At 47.0% G+C, this 23,870-nt stretch overlaps 1 protein-coding gene across 1 annotated transcript; it reads left to right on the top strand.

Moving 5' to 3' along the window:
• Positions 1 to 9,302: 9,302 nt before the first annotated feature.
• On the top strand, positions 9,303 to 20,438 carry LOC110223156 (uncharacterized). Its single transcript, XM_078151740.1, is given in 9 exon segments — positions 9,303 to 9,679; positions 9,823 to 9,930; positions 10,792 to 11,704; positions 16,944 to 17,123; positions 17,328 to 17,448; positions 17,544 to 17,876; positions 18,037 to 18,385; positions 18,559 to 19,454; positions 19,457 to 20,438. Coding segments are annotated over 9 exon segments (3,408 nt in total). The 5' UTR covers positions 9,303 to 9,519; the 3' UTR covers positions 19,805 to 20,438.
• Positions 20,439 to 23,870: the final 3,432 nt, after the last annotated feature.

Genomic DNA, 23,870 nt, shown 5'->3' with positions numbered 1-23,870 from the left:
GTTACCCTCTGGCTTCTTCCAGTTCCTGATGCCTAATAGGAGACTCCATCTAATCAGGTGGAAAGCAGCTCCTCCAATTAAAGAAGGTCTGCTTTCTCTTTCTAGCTAACAGTGAGAATGGGTGAGAAATGGGAACCAGATTTTATCCAAGTTGTGAGGACTTGGAGATCCCCATCAATCACTTGGGGTTGAAAGATTCCTAGTTGATTCCAGAGACTTCATATCCAACTATTATTGATTCTTCCTGTGGGAAGACTGGCTGTCCCATAACCAGAGCAAGAATATACATCATGGCTAGAACAGGATCTTAGTTATGGATTCTCCCTATCTGCCAGCAGGTATCAGAATCCAGAACAAGGAAGAGGATATAAAGATAGAAAAGTCATAGTCTGACTCTGGGAGAGTGGACAGTAGATCCTGAGATCAAGAATGTTGACCTGACATGAGTCAAGGTCTTGGATCAGCCTTTATCTGAGGAAAACTGTGGCAAGACCTTCCCTAATCCAAATCAGATTAAGGGTCAGGGAACTCATAAGTCTTTGGCCCCTACCCCTGCCCCTGACTGGATGCTCTTTCACTAACCCCTTCAATTTGATTTCACACCAAGTGCACACTGGTGTGTGTTTGTAGTATGGAGCTTGGTTCAGAACTGGCCAACATGTCTCCCTGCATCTGCTCACCCACAATAACCTGAAGACCTACCTTTGTTCCCAGCATGGGATGTGTTTTAGCCAAAAGTGGGCTGTAAAAGCACACCACTAGATTTACCAACCTGGTGTTTCAGAACAGAGGGGCTGACCAGCTAGAGTAAGAACTGCCTACCCAGAATGACCTGAATTTCTCCCCCTCACCCCTCACTCCCCACCCCATGGGCTTTCAACACTACTCAGAGATCTTCTAAGAATGAAAGTGACCTCATTGATATGGGAAGAAGGATGATTGATGTTGAAGATCAAAGGACGGTCAAGAGCCAGGGTGCAAAGAAGACAGAAAACCCATCTTACTAACTCCTTTGAGGGCAAGAAGCCTGAAAAGAGGTGAGAAACAAATAAAACTGTACTTAACTCCCTGTGAGCCTCGTGGATAAGGAGCAGTACAGAGGTAATGCAGTCCATCCTTTCCTGTCTCTAAATCAGTCATACTGACTTTTGTGCCCTCTGGCTTTTTGCTAAATACCATGGCCTTGGGTTGCCTCCTGGAGCCTCTTCCCCTATCTCCAGTTTCCTCTGTTCCCCTGACCTGGCTCCATACTCTCTTCTGTGTAGTGTGGGACAGTAAAAGCTCTTCTAAAAAATGAAATCAGAGAATCCCTAGATTGACATGAGAAGCTAGATGAATTCAGTTCATTCAACTCCACAAGATTAACTGGGTAAAAGGAAAGCCTTGGTCACTAGGTCATAAAACAACACGAATGCCAAGCACACACCTTGCGCTTTTCCCTTTGTTCCCCCTAAGAGTTGATAAGCTCCTTAGAGGAGTCGGGGCAGAGAAAATCTGGATGATTATGTGACCAAGGAAGTAGCTGCCCTGAAGGAACTGACCACCAAACTAGAGATCAAATTTCCAAGGATAGGTTATACCGTTTTAAGTCTCTGAACCCTTTGAACCCAACCTGCCATTCATTCAAGAAACATTTTACCACCATCTACAATGTATAATCAATCATTCAACTAATATTAAGCACCTGCTTACTAGGTACCAGGTACCTGGTCCATGAGGCCCAAGACTGTGTTAAATGCTACAAAGATAACAGTTCCTGTCTTTACAGAAATTATAGTCCAATTTACAGGGAAGATAAGAGAAACACATAGTAAAATGCTATGAAAGTGAAGAGAGGGGATATTACTCCTCAGCAGGAAGGTCAGAGAAGGCTTTATGTAGGAAATAATGGAATGATGTCCAGTTAGGAAACTAGCAGTTGGGGTCTGGGTCATCTCTTGACTCTTTTAAGCCTTTTTCTTCATCTATAAAATGAAGAAGTTATACCAGATTGTTTCTGGAGTCTCTTTAGCCAGACATAATGCCTGGCTAAAATTTGAGGTAGGCACTTTGAAGTTGAGGCTCAAAGGCTTGATAGGAAGCTGCTATTGATATTGGTATCAGTATTGGTATTCTAGGTATTAGTAACAATGTGTTCCAAGGCACTGAAGTCAATAATGAGCAGCCTAATTTGGAGGGCAAGTAGAGTTATAGGTAAGAAGAGACTAGTGGAAGGAGTTAAAGGCTTAAAGGAGGGGGGGCAGGGCAGGGACATTCATTCAACAACTTAAGCATGTCCTAGGAACTAGAAATACAAAGACAAAAAAAAAATGGAACAGTCCCCACCCATGAGTTTACATTCAATTTGGGGAAAATAATGTGTACCTAGAAAATTAAATATGAAATATTTATGTGTACAGAAAATAATTTCTGAGGGAAGGTTCTAGCAGCTGAGGAATCAGGAGAGGCTTCATGAAGAAAGCAACACCAGCTGAACCTTGAAAGAAGCTAGGGATTTCATGTGTCAGAGGTGAGGGATTCTATGAATACAATTACAAAATACTCTTAATGCAAATACAGATCTAAACCACTGGAGAAATAATCATTGCTCATGGGTAGCCAATATAATAAAAATGACAATTCTGTCTAATAAATAATTCTACATGACAATTCTACCTAAATTAATTTACTTATGTAGTACCATACCAAACTTCCAAATAATTATTTTATAGAACTAGAAAAAAATAAAATGCATCTGGAAGAATAAAAGATAAAAAATGTCGAGAAAATCAATGAAAAAAATAGGTGAAGGAAGGTGGCCTAGCAATACCAGATTTGGAACTGTATTACAAAGCAGTAATTATCAAAACAATCTGGTACTGGAAAAGAAATAGAGTGGTGGATCAGTGGAATAGATTCAGTACACAATATATAGTAGTAAATGATGTAATCTAGTGTTTAATAAGCTCAAAGATCCAAGCTTTGTGTTCAAGAACTCACCATTTGACAAAAATTGCTGGGAAAACTAGAAAGCAATTTGGCAGGAACTAGGGATAGATCCACATCTCATACTATATACCAAAATAAGGTCAAAATGGATAAAATGATTTAGACATAAAGGGTATTATCATAAATAAATTAGGGGATCGTGAAAAAATGTAATTTTAGCTGCATTGGTTTTGTTTGTACAAAAAGTTTTTAATTTCATGTAATCAAAGTTGTTCATTTTACTTCTTGTGATCCCCTCTGTCTCTTGTTTGGTTATAAACTTCCCTTATCTATAGATCTGACAGGTATATTTTTTCATGATCCCCTAATTTATTTATGATAACAGCTAAAAATATACCTGTCACATCTATGGATAAAATTTTTGTACAAACAAAACCAATGCAGCTAAAATTAGAAGGAAAGCCAGAAACTAGGGGGGGAAATTGTGTATCCCCTTTGACCCAAAAATACTACTAGGTTTGTATCCCAGAGAAATCAAAGAATAGGGGAAAAGACCTATTTTGTACAAAGATATAGCAGCTCTTTTTCTGGTGGCAAAGAATTGGAAATTGAAGGGATGCTCATCAATTAGGGAATGGCTGAACAAATTGTGGTATATGACTGTGATGGAATACTATTGTATTATAAGAAATGACAAGCAGGATGCTTTCAGAAAACTTAGCAAGACATATAGGAACTGATGCAGAGTGAAGTGAGTAGAACCAGGAGAACATCATACACAGTAACAGCAATATTGTAAGGACTTACCTATACTTATCAAGACAGTGATCCAGGACAGTTTCAAAGGACTCATAATGAAAAATGCTATGCACTTTCAGAGAGAAAATTAATAAACTCTGAGTGCAAATTGAAGCATAATTTTTTCACTTTATTTTTCTTGTGTTTTTTGGGGGCGGGGGTTGCAACATGGCTAATAGAGAATTGTGTTTTGCATGACTTCACCTTTGTGTGCTTGATATATGGCTTGCCTTTTCAATGAGTGGGTGAGGGGCAGAAAGGAGGCAGGGAGTTTGGACTTCAAAAAAATTTAATGGATATTTAAAAAATTTAACGTAATTGGGAAATAGTTTACAAAATAACTAAAATATAATTCAGTGGTGATTTAAAAAAACAAGTCTTGAAGCCATTACACTGGACATTTTTCTTGTTGGCAAGAAGATGAATTACTGAAACCTTACCAGCCTCAGCATCTCAGAGTGGTCTTACAAAAAGTTAGCACACAGTAAGCATTTAATAAATGTTTATTATATGAATTTAATTCAAAAGACACTTATTAACTACCCATGATGCCTTGCAGTATAGGCATTGGAGGAGTTTCAAAGATCAAGAAAATAGCCACTGAATAAATACATGAATGAAAAAGCATTTATAAAGCACTTACTGTGTACACAGCTCTGTGCCCGAAAACTGATTGTTAGCAATGGGAAGGTAGACAGAAGTAGGCTGCAAATGCCAAGAAGGGGCAGTAGGGGCTTTGATATCAAATCAAATTGATCTCGATATCAAAGAGAAATGTCTCCAATTCTGTGGTTTTATATTGTTCTTGTGAAAAATAGGAATCAGTCCCAGCATGGCCAGGCAAAGCTGAGAAATCAAATGTATTTCAATTACCTACCATGTGCTAAGCACTGAACTAGTAATTTGGAAGACTGGGAGTCCTAGATCTGAGCAGCCGCTTTGGCAGACAGAGCCTGACAGATGGCAACATGGTTGTCCAAGTGTTACTAAAGGCAACATAGTTGGCACAGTGTTACCACCTCTGCGGTTTCATTTGCATTCTGAATTTCTTTTTCCTCTTTCAGTTATATTAAACAACTCCCACGTAGAAGGCCCTGTGGGTAGTCGCTGAGGAAATAAGATGAAAGCAGTCCCTGCTTTCAAGGAGTTCATCATTTATTAGCAAAAAATAAGACATACAAATGTAGTAACTTTTTAAAAAAGATTTCTTCATGAAAATTATATAAAGGGGGCAGCTAGGTGGCACAATGGATAGAGCACCGGCCCTGAAGTCAGGAGGACCTGAGTTCAAATCCGACCTCAGACCAAACACATAATACTTACTAGCTGTGTGACCCTGGGCAAGTCACTTAACCCCAATTGCCTAAAGGCAAAAAAAAAATTATATAAAGAGATATGGCTGTCTAGAGAAGCCCCTTCAGATGAGGAGGGATCAAATAGAAATTATATTTGCCCTAGGCCTTGAAGGATGGGGTAGTATTTCAGATGAGAAAGATGCAAATAGAGCGACTGAAATGTGCAGATGTGTGGAGACAAACTGGAGCAAAGTATATATGAAAAATGGACAGTACGTCTGGATTTGGCTGCCAGAGCATAGTATGTATGAAGAAGAGTGGGGGGACAATGTTGAAAAATAGATTAAGGCCAGATTTTAGAAAGTACTAGATGCTATGCTAGAGAATTTGGATTTTACCCCTTAGGTGACGAGAAATCAGTGAAGGTTTTTGAGCAAAAGGAATTGCTGTATCAGAGTAGTGCTATATGTAACCCTAACGTGGGAATAAAATGTTTGATGGAGGAGTAAAGATTGATGGCAGAGAAGCCATTTAGGAGGCTACTGCAGGGATCCAGTTGCAGCCTGCTCCAAGTGAGGCACCTAACGAGAAAGAGCTTAATGAAGAAATGTGGGCCAGGTGGGTCAGTAAGGACTGGGCCGTTTATTCATCTGAGGGTTACAGTATATGTAGAGAAACCTAACATAACTACAAAGAGGCATTCCCGTGAGACACTCCCCATACCTATTCTGTATATGTGACATTAGAACATATGTTTCCTTGTTATCAGGGTTCATAGATCGGGCAGTATATTCCAAGACCTTCCCTGGTGCCACCTTAATGGAAGAATGGTATATAAATCTAAGGGTTCAAAGAGCAGGAAGGAATGTTCCAAGAACCTCCCTTGCACAGGAGATTGGTGAGCCAACTTCCTAAGAATGTGAGCCCTAGGGGTCAAGACTAGGCAAGAGTCAAACTCCGTCCTGGATCTTCAACCCAGATCAGACTCTTTAGGGCTGGCCCTCAACATCCAGTGAGGGGTGATTAGGGCCTTAATTATGGGAGCTGCAATCAAAACAGAAAGAAGGGGACAGATTCAAAATATAATGAAAAAGGAAGAAGTGACTGAAGATCAACTGATTGGATAGTTGGAGCTGGTGTAAGGAAGGGAGAAGAGTAAAGGATGACCAGAGATGTTAAGTCTTGGTAACTAGGAGAACGGTGATACCTGTAACAGAAATAGGGAAATTAGTGAGAGCAGTTTGGGGGTGAGGAGAGTTTTAAACATGCTAGGTCTGTGGTGCCATATAAGATATCTTAGCTGGGGTTTGCTGATTAATTGCAAATGCAGAACTGGAGTTTTGGAGGCTGAAGATAATAGATTTGAGAGTCATGCTCATAGAGGTCACAGCTGAAGTTGGAACAGGTACCGTCTACAGAAAAGAAAAGAACCAAGGGCAAAATCTTGGGGAACATTTATAGTTTGGGCGCTGGCAAAGGAAGAAAGATCAGTGAAAAGGATAGAGGACTGGTTTCCAAAGCGAAAAGGCGTTTCAGGAAGAAAGGGGATGGTTAAGAGTTTTACATGTTACACAGAGTTAAAGAATAAGGACTAAGAAAAGAACATTGGATTTAGTGATTAGGAAGATGCTGGTGACTTTTGAGAGAGTAGTATCAAGGAGGTAGTGGAGATAAAAGTTACATTGCAGTGGGACAGTGAGGAAACCAAATCTGGTCAAAGTGCAAAATTCAGAGATGGGTGAGGTTGCAAAAGTAGCCCACAGACCTTAGAAAGTGAGAGCTCAGAAACTTTAATGACCATCTAGTTTAACCCATCCTCCAAAACTGTAAGCTTCTTGAGGACGGACTATTTCATGTTTCCCTTTGCATCCTTAGCATTTAACTCTGTAACTCACACATAGTAAGTCAACTTAGTGAATGTTAAATTTGTTGTTGAATGTGGTGACTTCCACACAGAGGTAAGGTCACAGCCTGTCACACAGCTGCCAAGTGGGAGAGCTAGACTAAGAAACCAGGACTCCAGAGGTGTAGTAATGAAGGCAACTCTCTCCTTCTCATCTCTTCCTATGCTACATTCTTTTCTATCTCTAAGACTTCCCTATCTTGAAATCCCTAAATATCCCTCATCCCTTCCTTTGCTCCAGTCTCTTGATGAAGGGGTGGCCCTTCTCATCAAGGCCAACCTCTCTTCTTGTGCCCTTGATCTCACCTCTTTCAGTCTCCCTCAGCAGGCTGCCATCACGGTTGTCATCCCCCCTCCCATCTATGGACTCCTTCCATACAGCCTGCCAGTATGCTCATCTCCTCCATCATCAAAAAGCCTTCCCTTGACCTCGTTATCTCATACGATCATGGATTTATACTTGGATTGGCCCTTTGAGGCCATCTAGTGCAACCACCTCGATTTACAGAAAAAGAAGCTATGATCCAGAGATAAAGTGACAGGTTAGCAAGTGACAGCAAAATTCAAATCTAGGTACTCTGACTACAGATTCAGCCCCCTTTCCACCGGACCTGGATGCCTGGTCTTTCTCAGCCCAATTCCCAGATAAAGCTATCTATTATTTACATGTAGCCTCAACTTTCTTGTTCAAGTCTCAATCTCTTACAGTCTGGTTTCTTAAATCATTACTCAGCTGCTTTCTCTGAGGTTACCCATCATCTCTTAAATGCCAGATCCAACACCCTCTCTCAATTCTCATCCTTCTTGACTTCTCCACAGCATTTGACATTACTGACCACTCCTTTCTATGATCCTCTGTCTTCCTGAGTTTTCATGACACTTCTCTGTTGGTTCTCTTACTATGCAGATCACACACACACACACACACACAATGTCAGATCTATATTTCCTTGTCTTTCTCTTGAACGCTATGGTCTCACATCACTAACTGCCTACTGGGACATTTACAGCTGTAATTTCATACGTATGCCAAAGTTAATATATATTTTAAAAGAATTCATTCTCATCCCTCTTCAAGCCCTCCCATCTTCCTAATTTCTGTCTTTCTGTTGAGAGCATCAGCATGCTTCCAGTTACACTGGTTCATAACTATGGAATCATTCTAAATTCTCCCCTTTCACACCCCAGAACCAGTCCACTGCCATACTGGATTGATTTTGTCTCTAAATAATCTCTCACATCCATTCCACTCTTTTCACTCACACAGCTACAACCTTTGTTGTCAGATTCTATGGATTTTTATTTGGCAGTTTTCTCAAATCTGCCTTTTTCTTCAGTTTTCATGGTCACCACACTAGTTTTAGTGTTTTTTTTTAAAAATCACTCACCATACCACTTAAATTAATTCATAATACAGTTATTTCTTGCACTCCAACTCATTTTGCATACAAGCAATAGATTAATCTTCCTAATATCACTTTGATCAGACCATTACCCTTGTTAAACAAAGTTCCAACTCAGCCCTGACACTCAAGACTCTTCATTATCTGTAACCTAATTTTCCAGCCTCAGGTTATTTTCTCTCTCAATTGTACCCTATATTCCAGACAAATTAGTTTGGCTCTGTCACAAGAAGCCTTCACTCATGTAGGGGAGGGAATGCCTTCATGAAAGAAGCCTCGGAGGAAAAGAAGTTTGTGTTGCCTTCAAAAATCATCCCTAACCTCAGCCAATGAATTTCTGACTGTCTCCTTTGGTCTCCCTCACCGTACTAGTATCATATTCTCGTATTTTGTATTACGTTTGAAGGACCCCATACCTGCAAGCCCTTTTTGCTCCTGCCTGCTTGCAATGAATCTGGACCTAGAGTAAGAGCAGCCGGACACCAAAACCTCCTTGAGGGCTTGGGTTTCTTGGAATAATGAAAACTGCAGGAGTCTTGTATTTGTCGTGTGACTCTCTGACGCGTCATAACCTTTCTGGCCCTGAGTTTCCAGCATCTGTAAAATGGGAGGATTGAATCGGAGGATCTGCTACGGATAGCCAAGGTTCATGGATGCAGCAGACACCCGTGGATGAAACCCAGGAAAAGGCACACATTCTTCTCTTAACTGTTATTTCTGAAACAGGAACAGGGTCTTTCGAAGTCTCGACAGGGTCTAATCTGCATGCGCCACCTCCGGTTGGCGGTTCGTGCGGACGTCGCTGGGGGACAGCTTTTCAATGACCGTGAACTTTTCACGAGCAGAGACCGAAGCGCAGTGGCGCCATCTTGGGTAAGGTCAATATCTGAAAGCAGTGGGGGGGCTCCCGCTGCCTGGGGCGGAAGGGCAGTGAAGCTGATGCGCCGCCATCTTTTCTGAGGGCACACTTCGCTCCCATTTCCCCCCACCCCCCACCCCCATCACAGCCACCGCCAGCCCAGTGGGAACAGGGGAAAATGCCACCGGCTTCCCGCGGCTACGGTCACGGCGGCGGTCTAGCAAACACTTCTGGTCCTCTCGGTTCCCGCCCATCCTGTGTGGGCAGAACCGGGGCTGCCCAAGGTAGCTGAAGCCAAAAGAGGGCTACCCCATCCAGTCTGCGCCGCGGAGGATGAGCGAGGCCGGGCCCGGGCCAGGGGCGAGGGGGCCCGTGAGCTTCGCCGATGTGGCCGTGTACTTTTCCCCGGAGGAGTGGGGACGGCTGAGCCCCGCTCAGAGGGCCCTGTACCGGGACGTCATGCGGGAGACCTACGGCCACCTGGGCGCGCTGGGTGAGGGGCGCGGCCCGGGCGGGCCAGGGTACCTGTGGGTAGAGGGGAGGGGACTGCCAGAATGGCTGACGAGGGATCAGATCATTCTGGGACCCTCCGCCATAATTTTCTGTGTCCATTCCCCCCACCCCCCCTCCCCTCAGGATTTCCAGGTCCCAAACCAGCGCTCATCTCCTGGATGGAACAAGAAGCGTGGGACTCCGATGCCAAGTCTCCCGAGGGTGAATGGGAGAAGGCAGTAACCTGTGGAGGTGAGGGATGGGTGCAAAGTGCTGGTCTTGGAATCCCGAGACTTAAGTTCTGACTGTTATGCTTATTAGGGTGACAGTGAGGCTGGTGGAGGGTGTTGTTTCCCCCAACAGTGGGCAATAGGATTCAAAAATAAAACAATTCTTTGTTATAAGAGATGATTGGGGGGTGGGGGTGACAGCAAGGGGAAGATATAGGTGATATAAAAGCAAAAAAATAGCACTACAAAGAATTTTTAAGAATAAGCAAAATCTTTTCTGGGGGCAAAGAATAGAAAATTGAGGGGGCTACCCATCAATTGGGGAATGGTTGAACAAATTGAGGTATGTGATTATGATGGAATACTATTGTGCTATAAGAAATGATGAGCAGGATGCTCTCAGAAAAAAACCAGACAGACTTACATAAGCTGATGCAAAGTGAAATGTACTGTGTACAAAGTAACAGCAATATTTTAAGATCATCAGCTGTGAATGACTTAGCTATTCTCAGCAATACACTGATCCAAGACAACTCTGAAGGACATGATGAAAAATGCTACCCATCCCCAGAGAAAAATGGTGTCTGAATACAGATTGAAGCATACTTTTTAACTTTCTTTTTCTTGAGGGTTTTTTTTTTGCTTATGTTTTCTTTCACAACATGACTATTATGGAAATGTTTTGTATCACTACACATGTATTTGCTTGCCTTCTCAATGGGGGTGGGTGGGGAGGGAGGGAGAAAGGGAGAGAATTTGGAAATCAGTTTTAAAAATGAATGTTAAAAATTGTTTTTACATGTAACTGGGGAAATATAAAATAATAAATTTTTAAAATAAAAATATGCAAAATAAGTTGGAGTCTGAATTATTCTTTATCCAGCAGGAGCTAAGAACAAGAATAAGGAGAACAGGAAGATGCTTGGAGCTGAGGAACGAACTTTGATCAGGAGACTGGAAGATGTTGGACAGCAAACAACTAGGACTGGAGAACACAAGCATCAGCCAGCCCTTCCTCCTGCTCCCCGTCGGGGCCGCCCTCCCACAAAGCCCAGCCTGCGGGTCAACCTTCCAGCTCCCAGGACTGACAAACGCCATGGCTGCAACATATGTGGGAAGCACTTTGCCTGGCGCTCCACACTGGTGGAGCACATTTACACCCATACTGGGGAAAAGCCCTTTCATTGCCCTGACTGTGGCAAAGGCTTCAGCCAGGCTTCTTCATTAAGCAAGCACCGAGCCATCCACCGGGGAGAACGGCCTCATCGTTGCCTCGACTGTGGCCGAGCTTTTACTCAGCGCTCAGCCCTTACCACTCACCTCCGTGTCCACACTGGTGAGAAGCCCTACCAGTGTGCTGACTGTGGCCGACGCTTTAGCCAGAGTTCAGCCCTCTCACAGCATCATCGTGTCCACAGTGGTGAGACACCATTCCCCTGTGCTGACTGCGGCCGAGCCTTTGCCCATGCCTCAGACCTCCGGCGCCACCAGCGTACCCACACAGGTGAAAAGCCATTCCCTTGTCCAGATTGTGGACGCTGCTTCCGGCAGAGTTCAGAAATGGTTGCTCACAGACGAATTCACAGTGGTGAGCGGCCCTATTCCTGCCCTGAGTGTGGGAGGCGATTCAGCCAGAAGTCAGCCGTAGCCAAACATCAGTGGATCCATCGGCCTGGTGCTGGGGGCAGGAGGGGCCAGTTGTCTGAGGTGCTACCTATGCAACTTGTCTCTATCCAGGGAGACTTAGATCCCCCAGTGGGCTTCCAGCACTACCCAGAGATCTTCCAGGAATGTGGGTGACTGGCTAAGGACAATGGGATGGGAGAAACCAAAGATCCAAAGATGGTTCAGGATCAGACTGAGAGTCTGAAAGGTAGAGCCTAGGGATGGACATAAAACCTATTGCTCTTGCCTCCTCTGATGGTTTGAGAAAGTCAAAGAGTTGCACAATGGACAGAGTTGCTGTACCAACTCCCCGAGGGCCTAATGAATGAGGATGGTTATCTTCCCCCTCCCTTTTGGAGTTTGTTGTTCAAGTAGTGTCTGACCCTTTGTGACCTTGTGGACCACAGCACACCAATATTGTTCATGGGGTTTTCTTGGCAAAGATACTAGAGTGCTTTGCTATTTCTTTCTCTGGTGGATTAAGGCAAACAGAGGTTAAGGGACTTGCCCAGGGTCACACAACTAGTAAGTGTCTGAGGCCAGATTTGAACTCGGGTCTTCTTGACTCCAGGCCCAGTGCTCTGTCCCCTGAGCTACTTCATGGCCTCTCCTGGAGTCTGCCATCCTTTAAAGCCACATCTCTGACACTGCCCCTGTGCCAAAGGCTCCCTGAATTCTCAGTTTTGAGCCTGACCCTGTCCTGGCTCTTTCCTCAGTTGGTTCCTAGCAGGGAACTTCCGTATATATCTGTAGCTCCTGGCTGTGTTAGGGCCAGGACCTCCCTCCTTTGTACAGTGTAGGACAGTAAAGGAGTTTTCCTAAGAACTGCCTCTGTGTCTTGATAGTATAGCTGGGGATCTGAGTCTCTTCCCTCCCCCACCCACCCCCTTCAGTCACAGTTGTGTTTTATATATTTTTCCTCCTTACTGCAGCAGGAATGGAAGAATGTTAGGAAGGATGACGTAGAGATGGAAGAAACAAGAAAAAAACCCTCCTAACCCCTTTAGTATCATACTTCACTGAATCCTTAATAATTTGGAAAGGGAGATAGAGGAGACTGAGGTTTGGGCTAACACCTGAGTTTAGGCAGTAGAGGGACCTGGGTATGGAGGGAAGAGAAGAAGCTTGTCCTTCCTCCAGCCTCTAGAACCAGTTCTCTACCATACTGCATGCTGCCTCGAGAGCTTAAGGCCCTCACCACTAGATTCTGAGAACCAACTTAGAATGCAGCCCAAACTTAAACCAGTTCAGACTCATGGTAGATAGAACACAAGGCCCACATTCAGACTGGCTGCCTAACTGGCTGATGAACCATTTCTTTCCCTGAACACAAACATTTACCAGTAGCCACAAGCCCAGTCATGTCACACTCTTTATCCTATGATGCTACCTCCCAACATTGAATCCATAGCTAATGGGTGAGCACCTGTTAGTGCAGTACTCTCAGTCTCTCTCATCTGCTCCCCCTTTTAACATGATTAGGACTGAATCCAAACTCCAGCATTAGATACTTCTACCCAAGGAATAGACAGCATTTCCTTTACACTCACCGAAGTGTCCCATGATACTGGCTTTGCAGCATGTGAGTTTGATAGAGATTTTCCCTGGGAGCCATTGCACTGGACTGTGGAATGTTAAGGGTCTTAATCCACCAAATCCAACAGAGATCTCACCAGCATTAATTTTGGCATCCCTGCCAACTGGCACCTGGCAGTCATCGTTCATGCATGAATTTCCAGATCTCCTTTAAAAAGCCATACATGGTCTATCTTCAGACACAGGGGTGGGGAACCTGTGACCTCAAGGCCACATGTGGCCCTCTTAAGTCCTCAAGTGCAGCCTTTTGACTGAATCCAAACTTCATAGAACAAATGACTTGAGGACCTAGAGGCCACATGCCAGTTCCCATCATACCAGGCAAGGGAATGCATCCAGAGACCCTTACTTCTTTATTTTCCCACAAAGCTCTCCATTGCCCCAGAGCTCCAAATGACACATAATGCTCCGATGGTTGGACCCATCTACACTTGACGATTTTCTCTGAGTAAAGCCTCTTGCTGTCTCTTCTCCAGGTATGTTCTCTAGTGCAAAAACAAGAGCAGGGTTCATATAGAATCCTTTCTTATACTCAGGACCTGTATGCAGAGCGAGAGCCTAGCTGACCCAAAACCCAGTGACACACCCCACTGCTACATTTCCTCTGTAGACCAGTGACTAAACCTGGAGGTGAGGTCCTCCCAGAGTTAGTGCTTTGCTAAGACTTCGTGCCACTACGAACACATCTACGCTGGAGGAGGGATGAGCTTACCCCTAAAGTATTTCCCATAGCTGAGACATCTGTAGGCTCTTCTGCCTCTGACTGCAGTGACACTGTTATTGACAAGATTGGTTAGAAATTTCATATGCTCTAGCCATTAGGGAGGCTGCTCCCTCATATGGGAAAACTGCTGCTGAAGCAATTTGGAAGCCCTTGCCCCTCAGGATTCATGTAGGGCTTCTGATCAGGCCTATGGCTAAAGGTCTTGTTACAGAACTGGCAGGACTATGATTATGCCCCAGTGTGCATTATCTTATGTATGATATTAATATTCTGGGAAAAGCCCTTAGGGTAATCTGACCACTACTAGGATTTCTAAACCATTTGAATATAATGGTAGGTGACTGGGTATGACTTCTATGGGAAGTTATTCCCAAAGTCAGAGTTTTTATAGGATTTCTCATCTGTGGGGGTTTTCTGATGCTTGCTGAATGACCAAGTGGGAACTTTGGACAAAATCCTTTCCAAAAACCCTGCAGCCACTTGGATGTCTAAAGACAGAAAAGGTGTCCCTATTTAATTTCTGAAACAATATAGACAGGGTATCCCAGAAGTCTTAGTGCAGTTTAAAGTTATTAAAGTTTCAATGAAATCATCTTTAATCTCTGTATCCTTGCCAAGGTCATCTTCTGTTTGAGAGTTAAACATATTGGAAAGCTGGAAACACTTTGATGATAAACATTGTTGTAAATTTTAATAGCTTAAAATGGAACTATGACTTTTGGGACACTCTATGTCCCCAGACCTGGGATTTTCTTTGAAAATTTCCCTATACCCTGGCCTTTCCCATCTGGGGTTCTCATTCTTACTCTCAGTTCCAATGGTAAGAAAGGGGAATCCAGATGCAAGCCACTTCAGAAATAGTCTTCTAGCTTTTCCCTTTCTTTTTGAGCTTCTTCTCCTAGGCATCCAGGCTAAAAAAGCAGCAAGAAGAATGATTCAAGAGTCTCTAATTAACAGCAACAGCAGGCCTACCCTGAATGGTTCCTACCACACTCACAAAGAACATACCACACAAACAATCCGTTCTCCACAGGGCATGGTGGCCAAGTGCTACAGGGTCTCCCTTCAATTCTAGAGACCTACATTTCACCTCAATTTCCCTGAAAGCAGTGGTACAGGAATATAAAGAAAACTAGATTTGGAGTCAGGAGACCAGGTTTGAATCCCGATTCTGACACTTAGTTTTCCAAGTGTTTGTGGAGATATGTTCATGGACATGTTGTTTCCTCATCTAAAAAACAGGAATAACACCGCACAACCTACCTTTCAGAGTTGTGGCAAAATACTTTCTAAATCTTTAAATACTACTGAAACATGAAGGTTATCATCAGATGCTTCACCCTAATCACTTCTCACTTACATTATTGCAACTGCTTCTTAAATGGACGTCCTACTTCCAGTCTCTTCCCTTTCCAATCTTTTCTCCCTATGTAATCTTCCTAAAGCACAAATCTAACCATGTCATAGGATCAGAGACTTAGAGCTGGAAAGGACCTAGGAGATCAATCTAGTTCTTCTGTCCCCCCAACCCCCCACTTATTTTACAGACAATGAAATTTAGGCTCAGTAAGGGGAAATAATTTGCCCAATGCCTCATGCATAGTAAGTGGCAAACTGGTGATTTGAACTCTGGTCCTCTGACTCCAAATCAAGTTTTCTTTCATCCACCATGTTGTGTTTTCCTCTACTCAGGAACCTTCAGTGGCTCCCTACTGCCTCTAGCATATAATATACACAAAGCCCTTCACAATCTGCCTCCAATGCACTCATCTAGACTTATTAGACATTATACTCCTTCATGGACTTTACTTCTAACTGAACTGACCTGCTTTCTCCATCTCCTGCCTCCTTGCCTTCACCCACACTGTCCCTGTCCCCTGTACCTCTTAGAATCCCCCCAGTCACCTCCATGAAGACTTTCTTATCCTCGCTTTCAGCATTCTCTTCTTACTCCTGGAATTATCAGGCACATACTGATCTCTTGGCACACTGCATCTACCCTATTACTCCCCTAGAATGTAAGTTCCCGGAGGCCAAGTTCTGTTCATTGTTTAGTCTTTGTACTCCCAGTGCCTTAAACACAGTAGGTGCCTAATAACACTTGTTAGCTTGGACTAGTGCCCAGTTCTCTCGGGTTGTGATTTTGGCAGGACCCCAGCCACCTCCACTCCCATTTCCCGACCTAATTCATCTAGATACGAGATCTGGGAAGTTCTTGGCTGCAGAAAAAGAAAAGGCCACATTTTCCTCTTTCTCTACCACCCCCCTCCACCTTTCCCTAAACTTAGGTGGGGGGCAGTGGATAGAGCACTGGGCCTGGAGTCAGGAAGATCTAAGTTCAAACCCGGTGTCAGACACTATATGGGCGAGTCACTTAACCCCTATTGGCCTCAATTCCTCATCCGTAAAATGGGGTCACACTGGATAAGGAAATGGCAAATCACACCCAGTATCTTTGCCAAGAAAACCTCTCGGACAGTCCATGGGGTCACTGAGAGTAGGCCACGACTAACTTCCGAACAACAAACGCAGGCGTCCTGCTCCCCCCTCCTCCGATGCACTCACCTCTCAGAGTCCCATTTCCCCCCGGATCCTTTACCCCTTTGGCAACGAGTGTCAGAGAGGGGAAAGAAGAAGGGAAAAGGAAGCTGAGCACCTAGGAGTCCAGAGATTTAGACCAAGCTGGGGGAGGGGGAAGCGGGAGGGTCGCTGGACGAGACAGGAAGCGGAAGGAAGCGCTCGGTACCCCCCCCCCAGTCTAGGTCCTCTCTAGGATTTCCTGGCTATAGAAGGTGGGCAGCGTTAACCCCTTAGCGTCTGGAATCCGGGGGCATCCCGAGAAGGGTCTCGAGGTGTGGGTGAGTGGGAGTGAGGAATGGGAAGGTGGGGGGCGGGACTTGGGGAACGCAGAGGAAAGGGGTAGTCGGGGGTGGCTTTCCCCTTCATTTGTCAGATAGGGTGAAAAACTGAGGCGGAAAGAGTAGGGACCACTTAAGGAACCCGAATGACCGCAGGAGGTCTGGGGCTCCCCCCAAAGCCCTTCGCGGAAGGTGGAAGACCTCGCCCCGCGAGCGCCTTCGGGCCAATCAGGCTCCGCTGGAGGCTCCTCGCGCCTTGGAGCGACGGTTAACGCCCCCGAACAGGCGGGAAAGGGGCGGGGAGAGAGGAAAATGGGCGGGGCACCCGAGCCATGAGACCAATCGCTGGCCCCTTTCGGATGAAGCAAGGCGGTGCCTCCAGGCCATCCAGCTCGCTCCGCCCCGGAGGCGGAGCCGTCTCCTTGGCAACGATCCTAGACTGGAGGGAGGGGCAGGCTGTAGGAGGGGTGGAATTAGGGCTGGAGAAGAGGGCTGTGAGAGAGGGGATGAGCGAAAGGCGGGGTGGGGGAGGGCCGGGTGAGTCAGGGGGGCCTGGGCCTGAGCTGTGCTCACTAGCGGGGGCGGCATGAAGGGGCTCTCCCAACGGCACGCGGGGGACTCCGCTGACCGCCACGCCGCTCCCGTGCTTCGCTGGAAGGCCGGAGGAGGCGCGTCGCGGAGATCTCGCCGTCTCCGGGTCAGAGGGAAGGGGCGGCGGCGGAGGTTGATCGCTGAGCCAGAGCCAGGGCACGAGCCCGTAGGGCCAGCTGTCTCTCGCCTCGCCGTCCCTAGAGTGTGGGGGCTGCTGCTCCGGAGCTCCGGGGCACGCTTGCACGGACCAAGCGACCAGCAGACAGACGGACAGACAGCCGGCCTAGGATCTGGGACGGAGCGTCCAGGCCACTATCCCTGCCCCACGCGGCAGGTGCTGCTGTTCCTTTAGCACCTGCTGAGGCTCGCACCCAGGGGCCCGGGGCTTGGTCGGCCCTGCACAGGGTTAATGCCACCGAGTCGCACCTCCGGGGCATCCTAGAGCGGCAGCGGCGCCCGCCTAGCGGGGAGCCGGCCGATCCGGACACTTCCTGTGCAGGGGGCGGGGGAAGGGGGCTGGGCGGCCGCAGCCCAGCAAGGGGCTGGGGAGCCGGGCAACCAACACCTGGGTCCCAGGAAGGGTGTCTAGGGGCCGGAGGGCCGTCGATCCTCGGGTTCAGGCCGCCTAGATTCTGAAAGGGGACGGGGGCCTTGGGAGGAAAGTGGGAAAGAGTGAGCTGGAGGGGGAGGGGAGGGGGGCGGGGCTCCGGGGAGGGAGAGCTGGAGGCCTGGGGTCAAGACATCTGGATTCTGGGAAGGGGAGCAGGGCCCCAGAGGCGCGCGCACACGCACCCGCTCCCGCGCCTGCCCTGGGCTGCGGGGAGCCCGCCGCTCAGGTGACTCTTCCCGGACCGCGGGGGCACCCGGGGCCCCACGCCAAGGGGGAGCTCAGACCTGGAGGGCTGGAGAGGGAAAATTACTCTTGTTCTTCTCCAGAGGCTTCCCTCGGCTCCTGATTTCTAAGATGGAGCAAGAGGCCAGGCCGTGGGGCCTAGATCCCCAGAGTCCCGAGGAGACAGAGAGCCAGAGAGGCACCCCCACAGGTGAGAGGCGCGGTGCCCCTCCGGCTTGGAGCTCTCTGCTGATCGGGGAGGGAATACCTGGAATTGGGGAGGAAGGGGGGGAGGGAATGAGGGCTGAGACAGAACACCAGGCAGTGGAAATCGGAGTAGAGAGTGTAGGGAAGATGAGGTTCAGACTACTTTTCTTTCCCCAGGCAGCGAGTGTGGCAGACGGAAGAGTGTGAGTGAGAATGAGGAAGAGATTCCTCAGCAAGAAGACTCTGAGAATGAAGACGTTGAAGAGATACCCTTTGGAGTTGAACCTCAGAGTCCAGGTTTTGATGAAATTCCTGAGATGCCCCTGAGCCCTGAGGAAAAGGATCCTCTTGATCTCTCCCTGGAGGATGATCCCCTGGACTCCTACACTGAAGGGTATGAGGATCAACCCCCTAGGGACCTGCCACTGGGGACCACCTTTGAGATGCCCTCAGGGACCCTGCTCACTGACTCCCGGTTTGAGATACTTCAGGAGAACCCTCTCAGCATCACCGAGACCATCCACAACCAGTCTCGGCGTGGTGGGGGCCCTCGAGGTCAAGGTAGGCAGCCCCCACGTCCCAATATTTGCGGTATCTGTGGGAAGAGCTTTGGGCGGGGCTCCACACTGATTCAACACCAGCGTATCCACACGGGAGAGAAACCTTACAAGTGTGAAGTATGTGGCAAAGCCTTCTCACAAAGCTCTGATCTCATCAAGCATCAGCGTACACATACAGGTGAACGGCCATATAAGTGCCCTCGTTGTGGCAAGGCCTTTGCTGACAGCTCCTACCTGCTCCGCCACCAGCGGACCCACACAGGCCAGAAGCCCTATAAGTGCCCGTACTGTGGCAAGGCCTTTGGCGACAGCTCCTACCTCCTGCGCCACCAGCGCACCCATAGCCATGAGCGACCCTATAGTTGCCCAGATTGTGGCAAGTGCTACAGCCAGAACTCCTCCCTTCGCAGCCACCAGCGTGTCCACACAGGCAGAGGCCGTATAGCTGTGGCATATGTGGCAAGTCCTTCTCACAGCGCTCAGCCCTCACCCCTCATGCCCGAAGCCACACCCGAGAAAAGCCCTTCAAGTGCCCTGAGTGCGGGAAACGCTTTGGCCAGAGCTCTGTGCTTGCCATTCATGCCCGCACCCACCTACCTGGCCGAACCTACAGCTGCCCCGACTGTGGGAAAACCTTTAATCGCTCATCCACTCTGATTCAGCACCAGCGCTCCCATACAGGTGAACGGCCCTATAAGTGTGCTATCTGTGGAAAGGGTTTTTGCCGTTCCTCCACCCTCCTGCAGCACCACCGGGTCCATAGTGGTGAACGGCCCTACAAGTGTGACGACTGTGGCAAGGCCTTCTCACAGAGCTCTGACCTCATTCGTCACCAACGGACACATGCAGCTGGGCGGCGCTGACCATGGAACCCCAGGAAGCAGGAAGAGGGTCACATTGGGAGGGGGTGGGGATAAGCAGCCTAGAGACATAGGTAGAGTTTTTTTTGGGGGGAGGGGGAAGGGAGAAGGGTTAGGGTCAGATATTTGGTTTCAGAAAAGGAAATTGAATACAAAACCTCTCTTGGAAGCTGAGTTAAAAATAAAAACCTCTATGCTTTAGGAGAGGGAGCTAGGAAAGAAGAATTGAGTATTCTGTCTTTTTCTGGGAAAATATCCCTGAAAAAGTTTTCAAATAAGGGGTAGGAGCCAACAGCCAAGAGCAGGCCTTCCCTATGCCCTCTGAAAGTCTTTGGGAGAATCAGAGGAGAATAGGCAGAGAGCTGACTGCCTATGCACCAGTGCCATCTGCTGGACTCCTGGAGATGGCGAATTGCTAGATGTAGGGGGATAGCTCACTAGGTGGTTAGATAGAATGGGAATTAGCTTAGTTGGGAAGCTCCCAGACCCACTAGGAGTCAGGGAGAGGGTGGGACTGAGGATTGGGGGTGGGGATCCGGGTATCTGGATTGGGCCTGGCCCTAGCATTCAGTCTGGGGTCTCCTGTGCCCCATCCTGCTGCATCATCACTGATTCAATAAAAACCTCAATATGGAAATAGAGTGCCTCAGCCTCATACATCCACCCTGGGTAAGGGTTTTTGTTCAGTCATTTCAGTCGTGTTGTACTCTTTGTGACCTCGTGTGGATTTTTTGTGGCAAAGATACTGGAGTGGTCTTTCATTTCCTTCTCCAGTTCATTTTACAGATGAGGAACTCGGGCAAATATGGTTAAGTTTGTGTCTGAGGCTGGATTTGAACTCAGGTCTTCCTGACTCCAGGCCAAGCACTCTATCCACTAGGTGCCCTGGGTTAAGCTGTCGCTATCTCTTCCCCATCCTGATTGGTTCATTCCAGGTTAAACTCAAACTGCTTGGAAACCAGATAGACCTGCAGTAAGGAGACAGGTCAGAGAAGAGACAGTAATGCATGCTTGTTCCACCTGAGCCAAGCTGGTAACAGCCAAGTAGCAGAACTACTTAGGGGAAGAATTGTCTAGTCTACCGGCTCCTCTTTCCAGCTCCAATCTGATCAAAGTCCCTGGTGGCTGGGGCCAGTGGGAATCTCTGCCCTGCGGAAGAGGGCTAGGTGAACAGGTCTCATTGCCTGTGGCTCTTGGGCTAGGAAAGGGTTGGCTTTGTTTTGTTTTCAAAGTGTAGAGGAGAGGGGGCCTACCCCTTAGAAACACTTGGTAGAGTCTTCTGGCTGATTTTAAGTCTGGACTTGAATAAGTGTGGCTTCTGCAGGTTCTAGGACCCTAACTTCTTTCCAACTGGCCCCTCTTTGTCTGCCCTGGCTCCTCTCACATGTTCCTACTCTCTCCTTTCTAGCATTTTGGCCTCCGGTTTTTCAAAACTGAGCTACTGCCTGGCTGCAACATGGCCTTTGTCATTGAGTGCCCAACTCTCCATTACCCCATTTGGGGTTTGCTTGGCAAAGACACTGGAGTGGTTTGCCATTTCCTTCTCCAGCTCATTTTACAGATGAGGCAAATAGGGTTACGTGACTCGCCCAGGATCACACAGCTATTATGTGTCTGAGGCCAGGGATTTGAACTCAAGTCCTTCCAACTCCAGGGCTGGCACTTTATCCACTTTGCTACCTAGTTGCCTCTGCAACGTGACCTAGGGGAATGAAAAGTTGATGGGGGGGGTGGTTCAGGGAAGGGAGCTACCATAACATTGCCCAGGAGAACAGGACCAAGGAGAGAGCTCTAACAGAAAGTGAGCATGCACTGTGACTTGTCTCTGGGTCCAGAAGTGAAGGGGTAGGGAACCTCAAGGGGGTATTTTCATTCTGATTCACATGCATTCACCTATTTGTTTTTTCCAAGTTGGGTCTCTTGCCTGGCACTACCAGCCTGGTGAGAGATGACTGGGGCCCAAGTTCTGATAGTGTGGCCCTGCCCAACCCAACCCCTTTTCCTTAACTCTTTAGTGGCTCAGGCCATTGGTTTCCCAGCTCTAAGTTGGGAAATCCTTGCTCTCTTAAGTATCTCCCTAAATGAATAATGGAAGGATGGGAACACATTCACCTGGCTTATGAGTTAACTGAAGTGATAGCCTCACACCTTTAGCTCCATAAGGCTAAGCAGATACACACTCCTCCACTATTAGTTTAAATCTTCATCTGCAGTTCTTTTTTCTTTTTAGCAAAAAATGATTTCCTAGCCAGTAAGGTGTGCTTGGAGGTAGGAAGGGAGGTCAGCCATGAGTAGAATCCCACCCCTGCAGAGAAACCCCCGATATCACCTTGTGTGATAACGGAAAGTTATAGAACCCTATAATGGTAGTTGTTCATCCTTCATTTGCAAAGAGGACCAATGACATCAGGAGTCTTAAATTGCTCATTTGCCCCCTGTCTCTTCCAGAGTCATCAAAGTCCAGCGGAAGGACGAGAGTCCAGGTGACTGGCAATGGCCCAGTATTCAATGGATGACCTTGGTGCTTTCTGTGCCTGACAAATGCCTTCATGGCCATTGGAATAAATTGTTCTCATCCACTTATTCTGCCAGGGAAAGTCTTCACATGCTTGGGGTAGACATCTCCCTAACTCTTGGGGTTTGAGGCCTGTTACCCTTAACACCTGGCTTAGCCCATTTGCCCAAGAAGATTTACCGGATGTGGCTGCTGTGCCTGCTATAGCTTCTTGGAGTCCCAGCTGAGAGCTGAATGAGCAGCCCTGAAAAGGGTGCGGCAGCCCTCACACCAAAAGTACTATTCCTCCCTGAACGCTCCGTAAACCTATAGAGCCCTCTAGTATTTGTTGAATGAAGAAATGTCCCAAGCTCTGTACCCACTCTGACCACTGGAGGGAGCCCAGAGGCAACTCTTCCCATAACAACCATTTCTCCTCCATTAAAGAGTTGACCTTTGAGATGACAGACTGATAAGGAATTTCAGGCTATTGCCCTCATGCCTTTTCTCTTCCTCTCTTTCTGTCTCTCTCCTATTCCCTCGGTTATAATGGGCAGACAGACCTTAACTACAGGCTACTTGGTTAGGTCACAAGTCTCCCAGGCAACAGCTTCATGTTTGTCCAAAATGTGTTTAGAGATGCCTCCTCCAAGGAGGAAAGGATGCTCCCCAAACCAGGTGGGAGCCTTTGGGTCACCATCCTGATCCCCAAACCCCCTTTTAAATTCCTCACTATTATAAAATCACAGAATCTCTGAGCTGTGAGGGACATCAAAGTTCATCTAGTCCAAATAGTAGCTACATAAGAATCTCAACAACAACACGCTGACAAGGGTTCATTCGGCTTTTACTTAAAGACCTTCAGAGATGAGAAACAATCCCTACTTACTGAAGGAGGTCATTCCACTTTTAGGCAGCTCTGTTTTCCCTTATATCGAGAATAAATCTGACTTTCTGTACCTTCTATCCATCACTCCTAGTTCTGCTCTATGGGCGGGTCCTGAACAAAGCAAGTTTAATCCCCATCCTCCATATGACAAAGACAGTTATCAAGTTACCCTAAGTTTTCTCTCATTCAAGCTAAATATCCCTAGTGTGAGTTGGTCCAGAGATGTGAGCACAGGCTACATGTTTTTCCAGCTATGCATATTCCCTGGTAAAATGCTTTCTAGTCACTCCCCGGCTGGTGGTGTGGTAACCTGTAGGAGAGTGTACATCTACATCAGGCCGACACAACATATCGGGACCCATGGGTCCCTTGCAGTGCACCAAAGCAGCAGGGATGTGTGTTGTGCAGGCCTGCCCTAAGGGAACTTAGAATAGTCTGTGGTGCTGAGGGATTTGCATAAAAGCAGGCCTGTACAACATATGGCCCGGGGCCATTTTGGTAAGCCACAAGGGGCCCACCAGTTTTATGTTGTACAGGCCTGATCTATGTTAATAGGAAAAACTTTTTTGTTTATTATCTTCTAATGCTTATTTAATTAAATGTCTTTTTCTTTGTCCTCTGGTTAGCTTATAAAAGAAATACATCAGTGCAGGGTTTGTCAAATAAGACTGACCTATACCCTAAAT

The sequence above is a fragment of the Phascolarctos cinereus genome, unplaced genomic scaffold (genome assembly GCF_003287225.1).
Source record: "Phascolarctos cinereus isolate Bilbo 61053 unplaced genomic scaffold, phaCin_HiC Scaffold_4;HRSCAF=312, whole genome shotgun sequence".
Classification (NCBI taxonomy): Eukaryota; Metazoa; Chordata; class Mammalia; order Diprotodontia; family Phascolarctidae; genus Phascolarctos; species Phascolarctos cinereus.
This window is presented reverse-complemented; position numbering and strand designations above follow the sequence as displayed.